General features: G+C 57.7%; 1 protein-coding gene across 1 annotated transcript in view; it reads left to right on the forward strand.

The window, feature by feature from the left end:
• The window catches only part of MAPK8IP3 (mitogen-activated protein kinase 8 interacting protein 3), a 45,787-nt gene that overhangs the window by 27,035 nt on the left and 812 nt on the right, over positions 1 to 17,940 (forward strand). Inside the window, exons 5-28 of the mRNA XM_006873858.1 lie at positions 3,829 to 3,973; positions 6,569 to 6,815; positions 7,028 to 7,130; positions 7,479 to 7,597; positions 11,469 to 11,480; positions 12,101 to 12,118; positions 12,815 to 12,872; positions 13,021 to 13,173; positions 13,400 to 13,481; positions 14,022 to 14,152; positions 14,246 to 14,302; positions 14,386 to 14,556; positions 14,732 to 14,858; positions 15,031 to 15,126; positions 15,287 to 15,445; positions 15,573 to 15,738; positions 15,979 to 16,161; positions 16,239 to 16,428; positions 16,533 to 16,652; positions 16,744 to 16,824; positions 16,913 to 16,980; positions 17,053 to 17,201; positions 17,493 to 17,664; positions 17,749 to 17,862. Of these exons, the coding sequence (XP_006873920.1) occupies positions 3,829 to 3,973; positions 6,569 to 6,815; positions 7,028 to 7,130; positions 7,479 to 7,597; positions 11,469 to 11,480; positions 12,101 to 12,118; positions 12,815 to 12,872; positions 13,021 to 13,173; positions 13,400 to 13,481; positions 14,022 to 14,152; positions 14,246 to 14,302; positions 14,386 to 14,556; positions 14,732 to 14,858; positions 15,031 to 15,126; positions 15,287 to 15,445; positions 15,573 to 15,738; positions 15,979 to 16,161; positions 16,239 to 16,428; positions 16,533 to 16,652; positions 16,744 to 16,824; positions 16,913 to 16,980; positions 17,053 to 17,201; positions 17,493 to 17,664; positions 17,749 to 17,862 (2,921 nt within the window). The remainder of the gene's footprint in view (positions 1 to 3,828; positions 3,974 to 6,568; positions 6,816 to 7,027; positions 7,131 to 7,478; positions 7,598 to 11,468; positions 11,481 to 12,100; positions 12,119 to 12,814; positions 12,873 to 13,020; positions 13,174 to 13,399; positions 13,482 to 14,021; positions 14,153 to 14,245; positions 14,303 to 14,385; positions 14,557 to 14,731; positions 14,859 to 15,030; positions 15,127 to 15,286; positions 15,446 to 15,572; positions 15,739 to 15,978; positions 16,162 to 16,238; positions 16,429 to 16,532; positions 16,653 to 16,743; positions 16,825 to 16,912; positions 16,981 to 17,052; positions 17,202 to 17,492; positions 17,665 to 17,748; positions 17,863 to 17,940) is intronic.

Genomic DNA, 17,940 nt, shown 5'->3' on the forward strand with positions numbered 1-17,940 from the left:
ATGGCATGTTCTGTGTCCCCGTATGTGACCACAGTGTGTTCCACCCCCATGTGTGACCATGGCATGTTCTGTGTCCCCGTATGTGACCACAGTGTTTTTCACTCCCATGTGTGACTACATGTGCTCTCCTTCACCATGTGGCTGTGGTGTGTGCCAGTGTTAACTGTGTGCTGAAGCTCTCACGGCTATGAATCGTTTGTGCCCTGTGGTTGTCTCCACGTGTTCTCATCTGTCTGTCAACACAGCGGCTGGTGCAGGCAGATGCCTGCGTGTCTGCACCACCACACGCCTGTTTCTCTGTGTGAACAGACGTGAGCTCTGCCTTCATCTCTAATGACGTTTTCTCGTCTTGCTTCCTGTACTGTCCTGCCGGCCCCCACAGTCCTCGCCAGTCGTGGAGGAAAAGGTAAACCTGGGCCCCTCCTCACAGGGCCTCTGAGTCTAGTTACCACGGCGGGGTGGCTGCTGGGCTTACACGTGTGCACAGGTGGCTCCCTTCCGCGCCCCCGGAGGTGATTGGATGTTGGATTCTGAGCCTGTAGCATTTGCCAGAGCTTTGTTTAGCCAGGCCTCTGACAGACCACCAAATTTAGTACCAGTACTGGAGTTCTTGGGGTTCCCCGGCCTGGATGCAGCATCCTGAGGACTGGGCCGGGGCAGTCTGGGGTCCAGGCCGTCATGGTGGCCTGACAGACCCTAACACATTGCTTCTGAGCATGTGACCAGAACTGGCATGTATGACCTCTTCACCATGGGGAGGGAGGGAGCCACAGGAATGAAACCAGAGAACTGGCACCCAGGGGACCACACACAGTCCAGGCCTCCAGGGCCTGCCATCTGCCCTCGAGGCTGGTGACCCACACACGAGCCTTCCCCTGTCCGGAGTCTGTGGAGTTACATTTGCTTGAAGTGTGTGTCAGCCAAGGTCGTGTGTACACATAGGAAGGTGGGCCCTAGGCCAGAGCCGGGTGCTACATGAGGGGACTGTGGGCACAGGGGGCCTGGGCTGGGCCATCTGCCCTGTGGCTTGGTGGGGCTGGCTGTACTCACCTTGCCAGCAGAACTGGCCGTTGTCGGCGTGGGCTGCTATGGGTACCCCAACTTCTGGAGAACAACAGGAAGACCTGGCCACATCAACGGATTTGAAACCTTCAAACTTTAATGTCTCTTCAAGTTTCTGGTCATATTCAACTCCTAAAAGTGCAGAACTGATTAGCAAGGGTGGAGGAAAGGCCAAATCTTTGTGCTTGACAGTGGCCCCACTGTAAACAGGCAGACGCTCTGGAGAACAGTCTGCAGGCCCACGAGATGGAACGCAGTCACAGTGTGGCTCAGCATTTCTGTTCCGGGTACACACCTGAGGTACTTGAAGGAGGAACTGAAACAGGTAAGGTGGAAAACTTTGGAAGCAAACCTAGTATCCATCACCGGATGAATCGAGAAGCACCAGGTGGTCTCTCCACACAATGGGCTATTGCCAAGTCCCTGGAGAAGGACATCATGCGAGATAAAGTAGACGGTCAGCAAAAAAGGGTCGACACCTCTGGGAGAGGGGCTGACACCGTGGCTGCAACAGTGGCTTCAAACATGGCAGCGACTGTGAGGACAGCACCGGACTGCCCAGGGGGTCACTGTGAGTCACAACCGACTCGACAGCACTAAACACCGTAACCAAGAGACATGCTGCGGCATAGATGGGCCTCAAAACACTGGCAGGAAAGAATAAAGGATACCTCTTGAAAGAAAGACCTGCAGGAAAAATGGAGGCAGATGGACTGTTACTACAAGAACAAACAAATCACTTCCCTAGAAAACATCAAGGCAAGTGGCCAGGCCCTCTCAGCGCAAACCCCCTTCCAAGACTAAGACTCAACGGAAATGCACGCTCTGATTGGTGACTACAAACGTCACCGATGGGGGGAAGGGGGTAAAAGCAGCAATGAAGCGGCAAGCTAAGCCCTACAATGATCAGTGGACTTCTGTGGACCCAGTTGGGGACCTGGTTGGCGAGCAGTGTGAAGAGGCCTGGGGACTCTTAGGCCCAGAGTCAGTGGCGTGGCCACGGAGGACTGGAGAGGAGAGTGGAGCTTCCGGCTGACAGGAAGAGAGGACATATGCACAGGAGCACCCACACTTGCAGATGATAACCACGTGACCTGGACTGGATGACTGGATGATCGGAGCTCAACCAGGAGGGGAAAGAAGGGGGGAGGGGGGGAGAAGAGTGAGCTGATACAGTCTGATGAACTTGACCTATACCTATGGAGCAGCGACTCAAAAGGGAACAAATCCTCACAGCAAGAAACATTCACACACTCTCACACACAGAGTGGACGGAGAAGGGCAGCTTGGACATTGGATACTCAAATGGGGAGGAGGGCACTACAAAGGCAAGAAGTGACTGGCTTACAAGCTTTCAAGAGGGAACCTGGTGCTAGGGAGCATGGCGGAAGGCAGAAGCTCCAGTAGGTACTATTTATTCAAACTGTCTGGGTGGAGCTGATGAAAGGAGATACAGATGGGTAACTCGTGATACTGTAGTGAATAATGCTTACCAGGACTGACTATGAGGGTTGGAAATGCCAAGGTAGAAGTTTTGTAACAAGGAAGGGAGTGATTGATTCTCCAGGATAGGAGCAGAGGCCTCTGGGACCATCAACGGAGAAGAGCCAAGAGCGGGACCCTACCCAGAGAAACAGAGATGCCTGAGATAGAGACAGAGATGGTGACGTGGAGTGATGAAGCAGCTGGGGACTTTGGACCCAGAGAGGGAAAGGGTCTGTGGGCTGAAAACTGGGGGGAGGAGGGGGAAATGAAGGGGGCGGGTTTCTGGGATATACCCTGTGGGTGGTTGATGATGCATGGACGGGATTGGAACCATGGCAATGAGATGACATAAGATGGAATGAATGTAAAACTAAAGTTCTCCCATGTAAACTATCATATAATTCACAATAAAACATTAAAAAAAACAAAACAAAAAACACTGGCAGGATAGCGGCGTGAAATAGGTCACCCTCATCGGAAATGTCTACAACAGGCAAATCCAACCAGAGAAAAGAGGATGTGTGGTTGCCAGGGGATGGAGAGAGGAAGAAGGGGACGTTACAAAGTTGCTATCAAGCTTTCTCACACATTTCATGGTATGTTATTAGTATCATTTGTCATCTTCATCTATCTTTAAAAGTAAAGTGCTGAGAAATGTCTGTGAGCAGGGTGACGAGTCATGCTGAGCACCTCAAGGAAGAACCCCCAATGACCCCTCACCGAGGACCCTCAGAGAAGACTCCACAGAGGCTCCCCTCACAGAAGGCCCTCCCAGAGGAAGCCACACACAGAGGACCCTTTCAGAACCTCATTCCACAGAGGCTCCCTTGCAGCCTCGTCTCCTGCCTGAGGGACACGCTGATTCCTGGGCACTGGCAGTGCTCCCTCGCCCACACACTGCCCTCTAGGTTCTGTCTGTGCTCAGTGCCTAAAGTGGCAGCAGCCCCAGGCTGGGACCCTCAAACTGCAGGAGGAATGACATCACAGCCTCCACCCCGCTCCATGAGCGGCCCACCACCCTCGCAGTTCAGCAACTTGTGAAGAGAGACCACTGGGGCCACATTCCATTGGCCAAGCCAGTCAGGGCAGCTGTAGGGCTAAATCCAAACGAGGGGGCTGGCTGGGGGTGACTGAGTGAGGCGTGTCACCTGCCCTCACCTCCCTCGCTGGCCAAGGTGAGCTCCCGTCTGGGCATCGGGAGAGGAGCATGCTGAGCAGAGCAGTGGTGTGTCTGTCCCTGCCGCCATCGAACGCTGGCTTTCTCTCTTCCCCACACCCCAGCAGGAAGGAGCGCCCCACCTCGCTGAACGTCTTTCCCCTGACCGACGGCATGGTACGTGCACAGATGGGGGGCAAGCTCACGCCTGCGGCGGACCACTGGCGCCTGAGTGACCGCAGCCAGCTGCCAGCCAGCTCCAGCTATCAGGTTTCGTAGGCGTGCTGTGGGCCAGGGGCTCCCCATCACCAGCTCCCCCTGCACGTCCTGGAGGGCCAGCTCCACACATGGCTTTGCCCAAGGAGGGAGAAGCTGGCTGACCCCCAGGGGTGGGGGCCATGGAACTGACGTCCCCGCATGGGGCACATCCCCTGCTGACCCACACTCAAGGTCCTCAGTCAGGGCGTGTGCTCTGAGTCCTGGGGAGCCCTTTCTTCTCTTGCCTGTCCTGCCTGCTCCATCTCTAAGCTTGAGGGGGTGAAACCTTGGACACCACTAAGGGTGACCACTGGTGGGCCAGGGCCAGGGAAGGGCAGTGCAGGGGGGCCCGGGGTCTGCTGAGTTCCCATGGTGGGGGGACAGCGCACACTGCCTGAAGCAGAGGCCTGGGGGATATGGGATCTGCAGGTTCTCCTGAAGCATCTGCTTGTCACCTCGGAGCATCTCGTTTGCTCAGAGAGGGTCACGTCAGCCTGAAACTTAGTCAGAAAACGACCCACACTCGTGCTGGCTCCGTGAGCACACAGATCTGTGGCTGTTCTGGTCGGTTCTGGTAAATGGTTCCAGTGTTCTGGACTAGGGCAGACGGTGGCAGGCCAGTGGAGCCGGTGCTCATGGGCTGGCTTGTCGTCGGAGACTGACACGCTCACGTGCACGGGTACTCACACACACTCGTGCATACAGGCCTGTAAGCAGGCCTATGCTGGAAACACGTGAAGAACCCACATGAGGCCTTTCCTGGGCACGGACCTGCCCTCCTCACACCCACCCGTACGAGTCTGCTCTTTTCCTCACCATTGCTTCTCCATCGCTCTCTCTCCGCCATCTTGTCCCGAACAGTTTTCTTCTTCCTAAGCCAGTGTTTTATGTTTTAGTTTATGTGTTTAATTTGAGTTGGTTTTTGTTTTGTTTTTTTAATAATTCAACATTTGTTTTTTATTTCATGCCCTAGTTTAAATTTTTTTCTAGTTTCTTAATTTCTTGTTGTTTATTGTTCCTTCAGTTTTGTTGTTTTTATGTACTGTATTTTCAGTGTTTTAACCAAACAATTTTGGCTACTCATGGTGAGGAATGACCGTTAAGAGTTTGGGTTCTTTGCACTTGGAGGTCACTGCTCCCCGTTGGTGTTGAGCAGGTTGAGAGGTTTGCCTGTAGGTAAGTTGTGGCCAGGGTGACGGTCCCTTGGGTAAGTGGTGGCCCTCCAGGAAAACAGCAGTAGGGGACCTTGGGGAGACACGTCACAACACAGAAGCCCCTGTGTGTGTGTCCGGAGTTGGATGTGGCCAGCCGGGAAGGTCTGGACGCCGTCTTTTCTGCAAGGTGTGGGCACCCCCAATGACTTACTTAGTGACTCCTTCATCTGGTCTCCATACCTTCCCTGTGGGACATGGGGGCCCCTTCAACATGGGGTCAGACAGAGGAAGTGTGGGTAACCTGGATGTGGGGGCCACTCAACTGGCTTGGCTTGGGTTGTTAGACACAAAGAGGAGGGAGGCAAACATTCGGGCTTAGTCCCTTCCCGGGAAATGAGCACTGAGCTTGGAGCAAGCCTCCTGCATCCAGCAGCGCTGTGGGCGTTCCACGGTGCGCCTGCCTCTCTGCACAGCGAATGTCAGCCGCTCCCTCCCAATTGTGGTAACCTGACTAAGTCACCTGGGGCTCAGTCATTGTGTCAGAGTGTTGCAGAGTCGGCTCTGGGTGTTGGGGTTCCTGGTGGGGAGGTCTTGTAGCCCATGAATAGGGCCCACCTTCTAAAGACTTGGCCCGTGTCTGCCTCTAGGGCATGTCTGCTTAGAACATGGTGCTGGCCACATGGGGGCAACCATAGGCCTGGGGGCTAGCACTGCCCCTGGGCACATCTGGACATGGCCTACTTTCCCAGTCTGCGTCCTCCTCCCCGTGAGGATGCCTACAAGTGTTTACTCAGCTTGGGGCAGCACTACTGCCCTCCTCCACCCTGCCTGCCCCAGATATGTGTCCCTCCTGTTGGGAAGTCTCCTGACGCGTGGTCACCGTGCAGCAGTGTGTCTTGGCCGTGGGCCTTCTGGGGAGGCTTCAGGTTGACACCAGGGAGGTGGGAGTAGGGACTAGGTCTTACACTGCCCAGGAGGCTCGATGGCTACCCGCGGTGACCAGCACTGATGAAGAGCCAGGAGCTGTCTGCATGATCTGGGAAGGGCTCCACAGTGTGTGTCTGGCTTCACCGTTAGTGACGGCTCAGGTGGTGCTGTTTTAGATAGCACCATGACCCTGCCCCCCAGAACACTTCAGTGACGCCCCCCCTTCCATGATTATACTTTCATGATGGTCAGGGTCCCCTGGTGTCTCCTCTGTATCCAACATGATGGCTGTGGAGGGCACCTGGCGAACATCCTGCACCTTCCTCCTGCATGTGGGATGGTGCCAGCCGAAAGCCACATTCCCACCCACTAGATCAGGTGGCAGCTGCTTCCAGGAAGTCTCCCCTTAGCCACTGGGGTGACCAGACCCCAGGATTGGCCAGGCGGACACCAGGGCCATTGCCCACCCCCTCCAGATGGGCTTGTGGGGGAGACACCGCAGTGTACCCCTTTATTCTTGTCCCAGTGTCCCAATGATGAGATGTCCGAGTCGGGTCAGTCCTCCGCAGCCGCCACGCCGAGCACCACTGGCACCAAGTCCAATACGCCCACGTCTTCCGTGCCCTCAGCCACGGTCACACCCCTCAATGAGAGCCTGCAACCCCTGGGGGACTACGGCGGTGGTACCAAGAGTGGCAAGCGGGCACGTGAGAAGCGCAACAGTCGCAACATGGAGGTGCAGGTCACACAGGAGATGCGCAACGTCAGCATAGGTGCGCAGCCGCGGCGCTCCTCCCACCCTCCTGCCACCTGTGCAGGGCGGGGACCTACCGAGACTGGGTGTCCTGTTAGGGCCACTCCACGCCCCTCTCCTGGTCGCATGTTTAGGATGACCCTCCCTCATCCTGGCAGGGGTCATTGCAGGGGTGACCCTGGTGGAGAGAAACCACCAGCGTCCCTGACCCTGGCTTTGGTGTGCCTCCAGGGATGGGCAGCAGTGATGAGTGGTCTGACGTCCAGGACATCATTGACTCCACCCCGGAACTGGACATGTGTCAGGAGCAGCGTCTGGACCGAACTGGCAACAGGTACATTTGACTCAGGGTCCCCGAGGGGGCAGGGTCCCCAGGAGGACAGTATCCCCAGGTGGAGAGGGTACCCGGGAGGAGAGAGTTCCTGGGTGGACAGGGTCCCCTGGTGGACAGGGTCCCTGGGTGGACAGGGTCCCCGGGTAGACAGGGTCCCTGGGAGGGCAAGGTCCCCAGCACCCATCCCACCACTCATAGTCATTGGGCAGTGAGCCTACTGCTCTGCTCACACCTGACACCTAGAGCAGTGCTGGCCTGCAGGGTGGTAGGCTCCCGGCTGAGAGAGTCTGGACACACCGTGGGCTCTGCCCTCTGACTGCCTCCTGCCCCCATGCATCCTTTCAACAGCCCCACTCAGGGCATTGTGAACAAGGCTTTCGGCATCAACACCGATTCCTTGTACCACGAGCTGTCAACTGCTGGGTCAGAGGTCATCGGCGATGTGGACGAGGGTGCTGACCTACTAGGTAAGAGCAAGGGTCCTCACCACCAACTCCAAGCACCACAGTCTCCCTGGAGTCTGACAGCAGCTTTCCCGAGATGTGTCCACATCCCTCAGGACCCACCGAGACAGGGCTATGACCCTCAGTGCTCACCAGGAAGTGTGCATGGCTGTCACTTCTGATTAATCCCACAATTCATCACTCCAAAAGAACCCCATACCACTAGTGGCCCCCATGCCCCCTGTCGCAGTCTGTGTTCTGGGCCGTGTTTGGGGGCGCTGTTTGCTGGCTCTTGGCTGTGCAGGGGAAATGCCCAGAGGGGGTCTGCATCCTGTTCTCCTGCTGGCCTTTGCCCCCTTCCTTCAGGGGTCCTCAGTGCCTTGGGGTCCTGCCTTGGGGTTATTTTGAGTCCCAGGGCCTTAGGGTGGCTCTTCCCACATCTGCAGGGCTGTGTGGCTACAGCTGTGTCTGTCCCCGTCTCCCCAGAGACTTGCTGCATGCTCACAGGGGGGAGGATAGGGCTTGGTTTCCGTCCTTCTCCTGCCACTGTTGTGCTCGTGGGACCCTGCCAGGAGAGCGGGGCCTCCAGGGGGCAGATGTGCTGTCATTACCTGCGGTGTTCCCCACCCATGCCACCTCCACTGAGAGTCAGATGAGAGGCAGAACAGATGCTCATGGAATATTTTCTCACACATAATATAAAACACACACACACATGCACGCACATACACACACGAGTAGAAATCAAGCAGAAGCTATTCACTGATGGGAGCGTTCACACTGAACTTTTTTAACATAGTTCCTTTCTCTCTGCTTTACGTAGTTGAGATTAAGGTAAATATATTTAGTTCTCAGGCATGTGTTTGCTTCTGGAAAATGACCTATGCAGCTATTTGAATTAGACTGGAAACGGCCAAGAAGAGAGGGAGAGCCAGGCTGCCCCCTCCCCCATTTGGTGACGAGCAATCAATGAAAGCACACAGTTCGGGGGCTCTAAGTATCTTCTCAGGCTTGCGCACCCCTCACCCACACCTCCAGTTTCAGAGTCTTCGTTGTCCCCAAAGAACCCCTTAGTGATTCCTTTGCATCTCTCCCAAACCCTCCGGCCCTGCAGCCAGGATCCTGCTTTTTGTCTATGCTTGTACCTGTTTTGGACTCGTCACAAAAGTGGGATCGTAGAGCACGAGGGGCTGCACAGAGCTTTCTCACAATGCAGGCACCTTCACTCAGTCTCCCAGGTGGTGACAGAGGGAATATCCTGGACAGGGCACATGGTGTCTTGTGGGTCCATGGGCCTCAGACGAAAAGTGTTCAGGATGCAGAGTGACCACGGTGGTTGTCACATGAGCACACCTGTAAGCAACCCAGCTCAGGCTGAGGTCAGCTGCCAACATGCTGTCCATCTCCTGAGAGCCTGGTCCAGAAGCTGTCCAGAGGTCAGAGTGAGTGTCACTGTGCACGCAGAGCCCCAGCAAGCTTACGGTCTAAGTGAAGTGAGACCCTCTTAGGAGCAGTGAACCTTCTGTGGAACGTGCTGAGGCCTGCAGTCCACCAGCTGCAGACACGTCCAGAGATGTACCGTGCCCTCTCTATACTCACCATGTCTTCCACGGACTGCTGCCCACTGGCATCCTGCCCTGCTGCAATGGGTGCCCACCCCAGTGCTGTTGGCTGTAACTGGGCCTGTCTGTAGTCTCGGTCTGATGACTGTTCTTTCAGGGGAGGCCCCGTAGGCTGAGAAACATGATGACCTCTGTGTAGGCGGTGAGGTGGTCAGCGTGGTCAGTAGCGGCTGCCTCTCTCAGCATTGTGACTGAGCTCCTGATGGCACATTTGTCAGTCTGTTCAGTCTAGAACAGATTCACCATTCTAGAAACGTCAGCACAAGAAAAAAACTGACAAATTCTGATGTTCCACTGATTGTAAGAACCTTGGCAATTTCAGAAACATTAAAATAAGAAAACATGCCATGCCTACTCCCCTGCGCTATCTCAGTGAGTCCCACCCAGCAACCTGTTCCCAGGCGAGTTTTCCACTCACCCGGGGAAACACAAGCTCTGGAAAGTCAGACAGCTTGCCTGGCAGCACTTAGTTTGAATGTGAAGTTTAAAGGCAGATTGATGAGATTTCAGAGCCAATTTCCCTGCTTTCCTGCCATACGCTGTGGTCCCACCCACGGTCATAACCAAAGCCGTGAGATGTCTAGTAACACAGAGAAACAGCACAGAAAAAGAGAATTAAAGGCAAAAAAGAAGCCGTAAACAGAGAACGTAGCACATTCCTAGATGCAACTGAACTCAGAGGCTGCGCAAAGCAGTCCTTTCGTTCAGAACCAATAAAAATGCGCGTAAGCATTTTGCGGGGAACTTGATGAATGGATTCTAGAGGTCGTCCAGAAGACAGTATGTGAAACTAGCCCCAAAATCTTTGGAGAAGAACAAGACTGCAAGATCACCATCCCAGCTACCGAGCCATGAAGTTACAAGAACGGAGCCTGCTTGGGGGAGAGATCTTTCATCGTGTGAACTCAGCAGTGGATGTTGAGAAGCAGAGCTGGACACGTGGGATTTGAGCCCAGGATGAGTGTGGGGTTTCCAGTGAGTGGGTTGCTCTCTGTATGACTAAAGTCATGAAGAAAGAAGCTCAGCATCGCTCCATGGACTGGAAAGGAAAATGTACCCATTGCCTGTTGGCCATCAGCCAAGGACAACCCTCCCAGTGACCCAATCCAAAACTGGGCATGCAGATGGGCCAGTTTGGGAGCGAGAAGGTAAGGCGAGCATACAGAGATGCTCTCGCCGCCTTCACCCCAAACAGCTAGACTAGAATTGAGAACTAAGACCGCTCTTCCTGAACAGACAGGACCCAGGCATTCTGTACCCCCAAGGATGGGGGAGTCCAGGAGACCACCTGTTCCCAAACAATGTGTTTGTGACTCTAGGCCGAGATGTCCCTTAAAGGAGTGAGTGGGGCTGAGCTGAAAATACAAAGGCTACTTCACTATGGAAAGCGCCAGGTGCTGCTCCATTCACTGGAACAAAGCTTCCCACTTAGCGCTCAGAAATCACCACCCGTCTAGCAAAAGGTCCGAGAGGAGAAGACAGACCATGTCGCCAGCGGTCACCTTAGCGGATTGCAGAGAAGGGGCACCCACTTTTCCATCTGTCCACTTCTTGACTGTTAAAATGTTTATGGCCAAGGCTGCATTTTGTAACTGGGCTTTCTGTGTGCAGTGGGCCACATCCGCCTTGCGGGAGAAAGTTGTGATCTGAGTAGGGACTGCAGAGCCCAGCCACACGCCCTGCTTTCCTCCCTGCCCCTTGGAGCCTGTCTTCTGGGCTATCCATTAAGGCCTGGGACCGAGCAAGCTCAGCTCACCCCTTGGGGCTGTGGTCATGAGGAGAGTGACCAACAGTCCCTCCAGGTCACCCTGGCTCCTGTAGGCTAGAGACTATTAGGGCACTCTGCTGAGTGCACAGAGTATCCACATACATGAACCACACTCATATGTACACATACCACACACATGCACAGAGTACACACATACATGAACCACACATATGTACACATTATCACACACATACACATACCACTAGGACGTAAGTACACACCACACACATGCACACTTTTCCTAGACCTGAGCGGGAACCCTGGGGGCTACAGAAACCCAGACCTGCTGGCTTCCGGCCGCTGCTGGAATTGAGGGGGTGGACAGGCTAGTTTCCTGGCAAAACCAGAACCAACCAGAAGCACTGGCCTTGGGGACCCACATGTGACTGTTGCCTGGCGGTGTCATCCAGCTAAGCCGTGTGCTATCTTTACTGAGCCCCTCTTGGTTCCGGTCCACTGACTGTCCGCTTCCTTCCCTGTCTGCGCTTCGCTGGACTCGGCCCAGGGGAGTTCTCAGGTGTGTATCTCCCGTCCACCCTCCCTACTCGTGGCCCAGGTGGGGGGGGTCACACATGGGACACTCCCCTGCTGGCTGTGTAGCCCCTCCCAACTCTGCCCCCCCACCCCCACCCCAGCTCCTGCGCTGCAAGTTCCTGCTGACCTGCACCCCCTTCCCCCACCCGAGAGGTACCACTAAGTCTGGGGCCACTTGCTGCTGGCCCCTCCTCCAAGCCAGAGTGCAGCCAGCCGACTAGACTGGGGCTGGTGGCCCTCTCTACCTGCCCCTGGGGTTCCCCATTAACCTAGAGGGTTCTCCCTCTGCACAGCTCAGCACACATCTCCCCACATGGACAAACAGATAGGGCCTGGCCATCCAGCCATGTGTGACCACAGCTCTTCAATGACCCCCTAACCTCAGGCCCAGTTTCCAGGCATCCTCATCCTCATCCTGGACCCTTGGGCTTTTCTGAAAGGCGTGGCCTGCCCAGTCCTGTCTCCTCTCTCATTTCACCCCAAAAGACTTCCCCCGGCTGTTGAACTCGGGCTTAATGCGCTTGTGTTTTCTCCCTCCCTCTCTCCCTCTCTCCCCCTCCGCCCCCGTTTGCCCGCCTCCCGTGGCATTGGGACGGCTCTCAGTGCGCGATGATTTTTTTGGTAAGGCCAAGGCTGCATTTCCACGTGTGCCCCCCGCCCCCCACACCTCCTGTCAAAGCTTCATGTGCTGTTTGCTCTGTGCTGCATGATGGTGAAGGCGGGGGTGGGCTGCGGGGTAGTCAGCTTGGCAGCCACCTCTCTCCACCCACAGGACCTGGGTGGGGTGTGAGGTGTTCCCGGGCAGGAGGCAGCCCCCACCCCTCCGAGGCTCCGTGAGCCTGCCTGAGGAGCCCCACAGGGGAGGGGGACAGGACCATGTGGAGGGCTGGATGGGACCATACCTGAGATGTGCACATGTGGGGGGCGATGAGGGAGATGACTAGGGGCACAGCTGTGGGCTCTCGGGCCGACTCTCCCAGGCTGGACAGGGGAGGACACAGTATGGGGACTCTGTGGGCTGTGAATTCCACCTGAAGCCCACTGCACCTCCTGCTGACCTGCGGCCATGGGCCCATTCCTTCACCTGGATGGAGCTTCCCTGATTGGGCCTGTCTCAGTCTCCCATCAGCACGAATCTACAGAGGACGCTGGAAGTGGGACGAGGCAGAGCAGGGGTGATGTTCAGGGCTAGGAAGCATCGTACAGTAGAGAGGGCACCTCCCCAGCTGAGGAACCCCAGAGAGCTGCCAGCTTTCGCCGTGAGACCCCGCTCGCAGAGCTGTCTGCGGCCTCTCAGATGCACACCTTCTGTTCCAGGGATGGGCAAGGAGGTGGGCCACCTGCTGCTGGAGAACTCACAGCTGCTGGAGACCAAGTGAGTCCATGGGCCCGGCCCTGCTGCCCTCCTGGGGGTGGCGGCGGCTGCAGGGACCGCCTTAGGAAGCTGCTCTATGGCCCCTCACTGTGAGAAGCCATCACCAGGACCATCCTGGTGACTGACCCTCGGTTCCTCTGTGCCAAAGGAATGCTTTGAACGTGGTCAAGAATGACCTCATCGCTCGGGTGGACCAGCTGTCAGGGGAGCAGGAGGTGCTGAAGGGGGAGCTGGAGACCGCCAGGCTGGCCAAGAGCAAGCTGGAGACCAGGGTCCGCGAGCTGGAGGAGGAGCTACGGAGGTGGCTGGGCCCTGTCCCACTGTAGTCCCCCCATATCAGCCCCAGCCTCCTCAGATACTGCTCCCTGATTTGTGTCCCTATCTCTCTCTGGACCCTCAATTCTCAGCGTCCCTGTCGGAGGATGGGCTGCCCCTGGGCTCTTCAAGTCAGCCCAGCTTTCTTGGCCTGAGTGGGTGGTGGTAGGAACCAGCCTTCTCCTGAGTCTGACCCCTTTTCCCATCTACAGAGTGAAGTCAGAAGCCATCACTTCCCGACGTGAACCCAAGGAGGAGGCAGAGGACGTGAGCAGCTGCCTCTGTACAGAACTGGTACATCTAACATCTGTTGACGGGTGGGCAGGGGGCACCTCTACACACACACACACACACACACACACACCCGGCTCCTAAGGGGCAGAGCAGTGGTTCCCACTCCCACTCCATCTTCACTATCATCTCCCAGCCTCAGACCTCAGATGGACCTACTGGGGGAGCCCCCAGCCCCCTGGCCCTCTGGGTCTGTGATGGGAGATGACTTTCCGTGCGCCATTTTCAGACCCTGAGTAGGGAGGGCAGGTGCTGCCTGGGGTGGTGGGGAGGCTGAAGGAGGTGTCAGAGCTGGGCAGGTAGGGACACAGAAATGGGGGGCCCACACAGACATTCAGGAGAGGAAGCAGGCTAGGAGCTCACCTGGGCTCCCCACCCCATAGAATCTGTGTGGCTGACATTTGGGTCTTGGCCTCCCTGCCGCAGAGGTGGTTGATGGTGGATGGCCCCGACCACTCCTCTCAGTACCCTTGCCAGCTGTCACCAGCAGCCTTGCATGGTCCAGGGGCCTGCAGGCATTATCCTGGCCCCCTCCCCACGCAGGACAACATACCCATGGCCCAGCGCCGCCGCTTTACAAGGGTGGAGATGGCCCGAGTGCTGATGGAGCGGAACCAGTACAAAGAACGGCTGATGGAGCTGCAGGAAGCTGTGCGGTGGACAGAGATGATCCGGTGAGCAGCTGCCCTGCGTTCCTGTGGGAAGCCTGTGTGGAGGCTGTCATGGGGACCTTGTTGAGTCTTTGTCCCCGGACCCCTTCTGTGCAGAGCTTCTCGGGAGCACCCGTCGGTTCAGGAAAAGAAGAAGTCCACCATCTGGCAGTTGTGAGTGGAGGAGTGTCGATGACAGGGTGGGGGGGTGAGTTTGTGGGGGCTGGCCTCACTCTCCGTGCTCCCGGCTCCTGCAGCTTCAGCCGGCTCTTCAGCTCCTCCTCCAGCCCACCGCCCGCCAAACGCGCTTACCCCTCAGTGAACATCCACTACAAGTCGCCCACCACAGCCGGCTTCAGCCAGCGCCGCGGCCACACCCTGTGTCAGATCTCCGCCGGCAGCCGGCCGCTGGAGTTCTTCCCCGACGAGTGAGTGCTGCCCGCTGAGCCCTCCTTAGCCCTCCAGAGTCACCTTGGGCTTTCTGAATGTGGGCCTCAGGCCGGGGCTGGGGGTCCTCAGAGGAGGGGCTGGAACAGGACACCTGGTGGCGGGGGCACAGGGTCTGAGGACCACGTCTGAGACCACCTTGCCCCTCCTGCTCAGCGACTGTACGTCGTCGGCGCGCAGGGAGCAGAAGCGAGAACAGTACCGCCAAGTGCGTGAGCATGTGCGCAATGATGATGGGCGGCTGCAGGCCTGCGGCTGGAGCTTACCTGCCAAGTACAAGCAGGTGAGGGGCAGGGGCGGGGCCTACCTGCCAAGTCCTTGCAGGTGAGGGGCGGGGGCGGGGCCTGCCAGCCAAGTATAAGCAGGTGAGAACGAGGCGAGAGTTAGGTGGGACTCAGGACCTCTTTGGGCCCCAGTCATCGGCCCAGTAGCCACAGTACCCTGCCTTGTTACAGCTGAGCCCCAATGGGGGTCAGGAGGACACTCGCATGAAGAACGTGCCGGTGCCGGTGTACTGCCGCCCCCTGGTGGAGAAGGACCCCACCATGAAGGTGAGCCTAAGGCAGCCCCTTAGCCTGGCAGGGACCTCGGAAGCAGAGTCTTGACTGTATCCCGGAGTGTCCAGCCCGCACCCGTAGCCTTGTCGGGGTACTGTGTGTCGGCACCTGGGGGAGCGGGCAGGCCCTCTGGAGCTGACCCCTGTCCTCGCAGCTGTGGTGCGCCGCAGGCGTCAACCTGAGTGGTTGGAGGCCTAGCGAGGAGGAGCCTGGTAATGGAAGCAAGCCAGTGCCGGGCCGAGACCCCCTGACCTGTGACCGTGAGCTGGAAGGGGAAGCCTCTAGCAACCACACATCTCCGGAGAAGAAGAAGGTTAGAGTTACACGAGGCAAAGAGGGAGTACGCACACAGAAAGAGCTGGGGGTGATGTGTGGGGTCCTGGCTGTCCTAGCTGGGGCACAGTTGTGTCAGGGCTGTGCAGCCTTCCTCGTACCCACAGGCCAAGGAACTGCACGAGATGGACGCCACCTCCAGCCGTGTCTGGATCCTGACCAGCACGCTGACCACCAGCAAGGTGGTGATCATCGATGCCAACCAGCCGGGCACTGTGGTGGACCAGTTCACCGTCTGCAATGCCCACGTCCTCTGCATCTCCAGCATTCCTGGTGAGCTGCGGTGTCTGCCTTCCCTGCTCTCCATGGAAGGAGCAGGTGCTGGGGGGAGGCAGCTGTCTTGAGAGAGGCCCTCTGGCAACCTCGTTCTGTGGACAGTCAGGTGAAGGCCCCGGTTTGCCCACCTGGTAAGAAGGTCACTGGTGAGCTGTAGACGGGGGCAGCCAGTCCAGACAGGAAGTGTCTGCATGGCTTGTGGGCAAGAGCTGATGGCGTGGTCTCCCCCAATCTCAGCGGCCAGTGACAGCGACTATCCACCTGGGGAGATCTTCCTGGACGGGGATGTGAACCCTGAGGAACCCGGTGCCGACGGGGTGCTGGCTGGCATCACACTGGTGGGCTGTGCCACCCGCTGCAACGTGCCCCGCAGCAACTGCTCCTCCCGAGGGGACACCCCAGTGCTGGACAAGGGGCAGGGTGAGTCCCAGCATCCAGTGACCCCACCCCCCCCAGCCCATTTCCAGTAGATGCTCACCCACCCCTCCCTTCCGCAGGGGAAGTGGCTGCTGTTGGTAATGGGAAGGTCAACCCGGCTCCGTCCACAGAGGAGGCCACGGAGGCTACCGAGGTTCCTGAGCCCGGGCCCAGTGAGCAGGAGGCGGCCACAGTACGACCTGGGCCCCTCACGGAGCACGTCTTCACTGACCCAGCCCCCACGCCGCCCCCCAGTTCTCGGCCTGGCAGGTGGGCTGTACGAGAGGGATTGGCCATGTGACTGCACATGGTGGTGGGCTGGAACAGGGAGAAGCAGGCCTCTGGGCCTTCCTGAAACTGACTCCTCCTTGCAGCGAGAATGAGCAAGAAGCCGAAGCCACTGGAGCCCAACCAGAGCCAGAGCCCAGTGCGGACCCCGCAGGGACCAGCAACAGTGCCGCTCCCACAATGTGGCTGGGAGCCCAGAATGGCTGGTAAGGGTGTGCTGTGGGGTCTGTGGGGTGGCTTTGGGGGGTGGGCGGTGGCTTAGGCCTGCCCTAAGCAGCCTCGCTCCTCCTCTTCCAGGCTCTATGTGCACTCGGCTGTGGCCCACTGGAAGAAGTGCTTACATTCCATCAAGCTGAAGGATTCCGTCCTAAGCCTGGTGTATGTCTTGCTCCAAGGCGGGTGGGAGGCCCGGGTCACCACACCAGGCCACCCACCTGCCCCTAAGCCTTGCTGTGTTCTGTTCCAGGCATGTGAAAGGACGTGTGCTAGTGGCCCTGGCTGATGGGACCCTGGCCGTGTTCCACCGAGGAGAAGGTGAGGCCTGGTCTTGGGGGTGGGGCTGTTCCCCTGGGAGCTGGGCCTGAGCCGTGTGTTTCTGGCTGCCAGATGGCCAGTGGGACCTGAGCAACTATCACCTGCTGGACCTGGGCCACCCACACCACTCCATCCGCTGTATGGCTGTTGTGCACGACCGTGTGTGGTGTGGGTACAAGAACAAAGTGCACGTCATCCAGCCCAAATCCATGCAGATCGAGGTGAGTGCTGGGCACTGGGGGTGGGGAGTGGACAGAAAGTGGCAGGGCAGGCTGGTGGGAACCAGCAGGTACAGGTATGCTTGGGCGAACTGCTCTCTTGCCAGGCTCCCTGAGGGCAGGTGGACCGCAGGCTCAGATGGTCCACCCTGTGGACTTGGGAGCTTTGTGAGGGGACTGAGTGAGGGCCCAAGCTCTGAAGTGGTGTCAGGTCTGAGTCTGGGGTTGGGAGAGCTGTGTTCAGTGCCAGGGCCCTGCCCCACCCCACTGATGGCTGCTGCTGACACCCCACAGAAGTCGTTTGACGCCCACCCTCGAAGGGAAAGTCAGGTGCGGCAGCTGGCGTGGATCGGCGATGGGGTGTGGGTGTCCATCCGCCTGGATTCCACCCTGCGACTGTACCATGCCCACACCCATCAGCACCTGCAGGATGTGGACATCGAGCCTTATGTCAGCAAGATGCTGGGTGAGGTGGAGAGGGTGACCCACAGAAAGAGAGGGATGTGGAACAGGAGCCACCCTGCTGACCCCTCACTGCCCCTCCCCTTAGGCACAGGCAAGCTGGGCTTCTCCTTCGTGCGCATCACAGCCCTGCTCATTGCAGGCAACCGGCTCTGGGTGGGCACCGGCAACGGTGTGGTCATCTCCATCCCGCTGACTGAGAGTGAGTGCTCGGGACCCCTGGAAGGCTGCAGGCCTTTGAGCCGTGGGTGGGTGGGCTCCCAGGGGATGGATGCAGACA

The sequence above is a fragment of the Chrysochloris asiatica genome, unplaced genomic scaffold (assembly GCF_000296735.1).
Source record: "Chrysochloris asiatica unplaced genomic scaffold, ChrAsi1.0 scaffold00257, whole genome shotgun sequence".
In the NCBI taxonomy this organism is placed as follows: Eukaryota; Metazoa; Chordata; class Mammalia; order Afrosoricida; family Chrysochloridae; genus Chrysochloris; species Chrysochloris asiatica.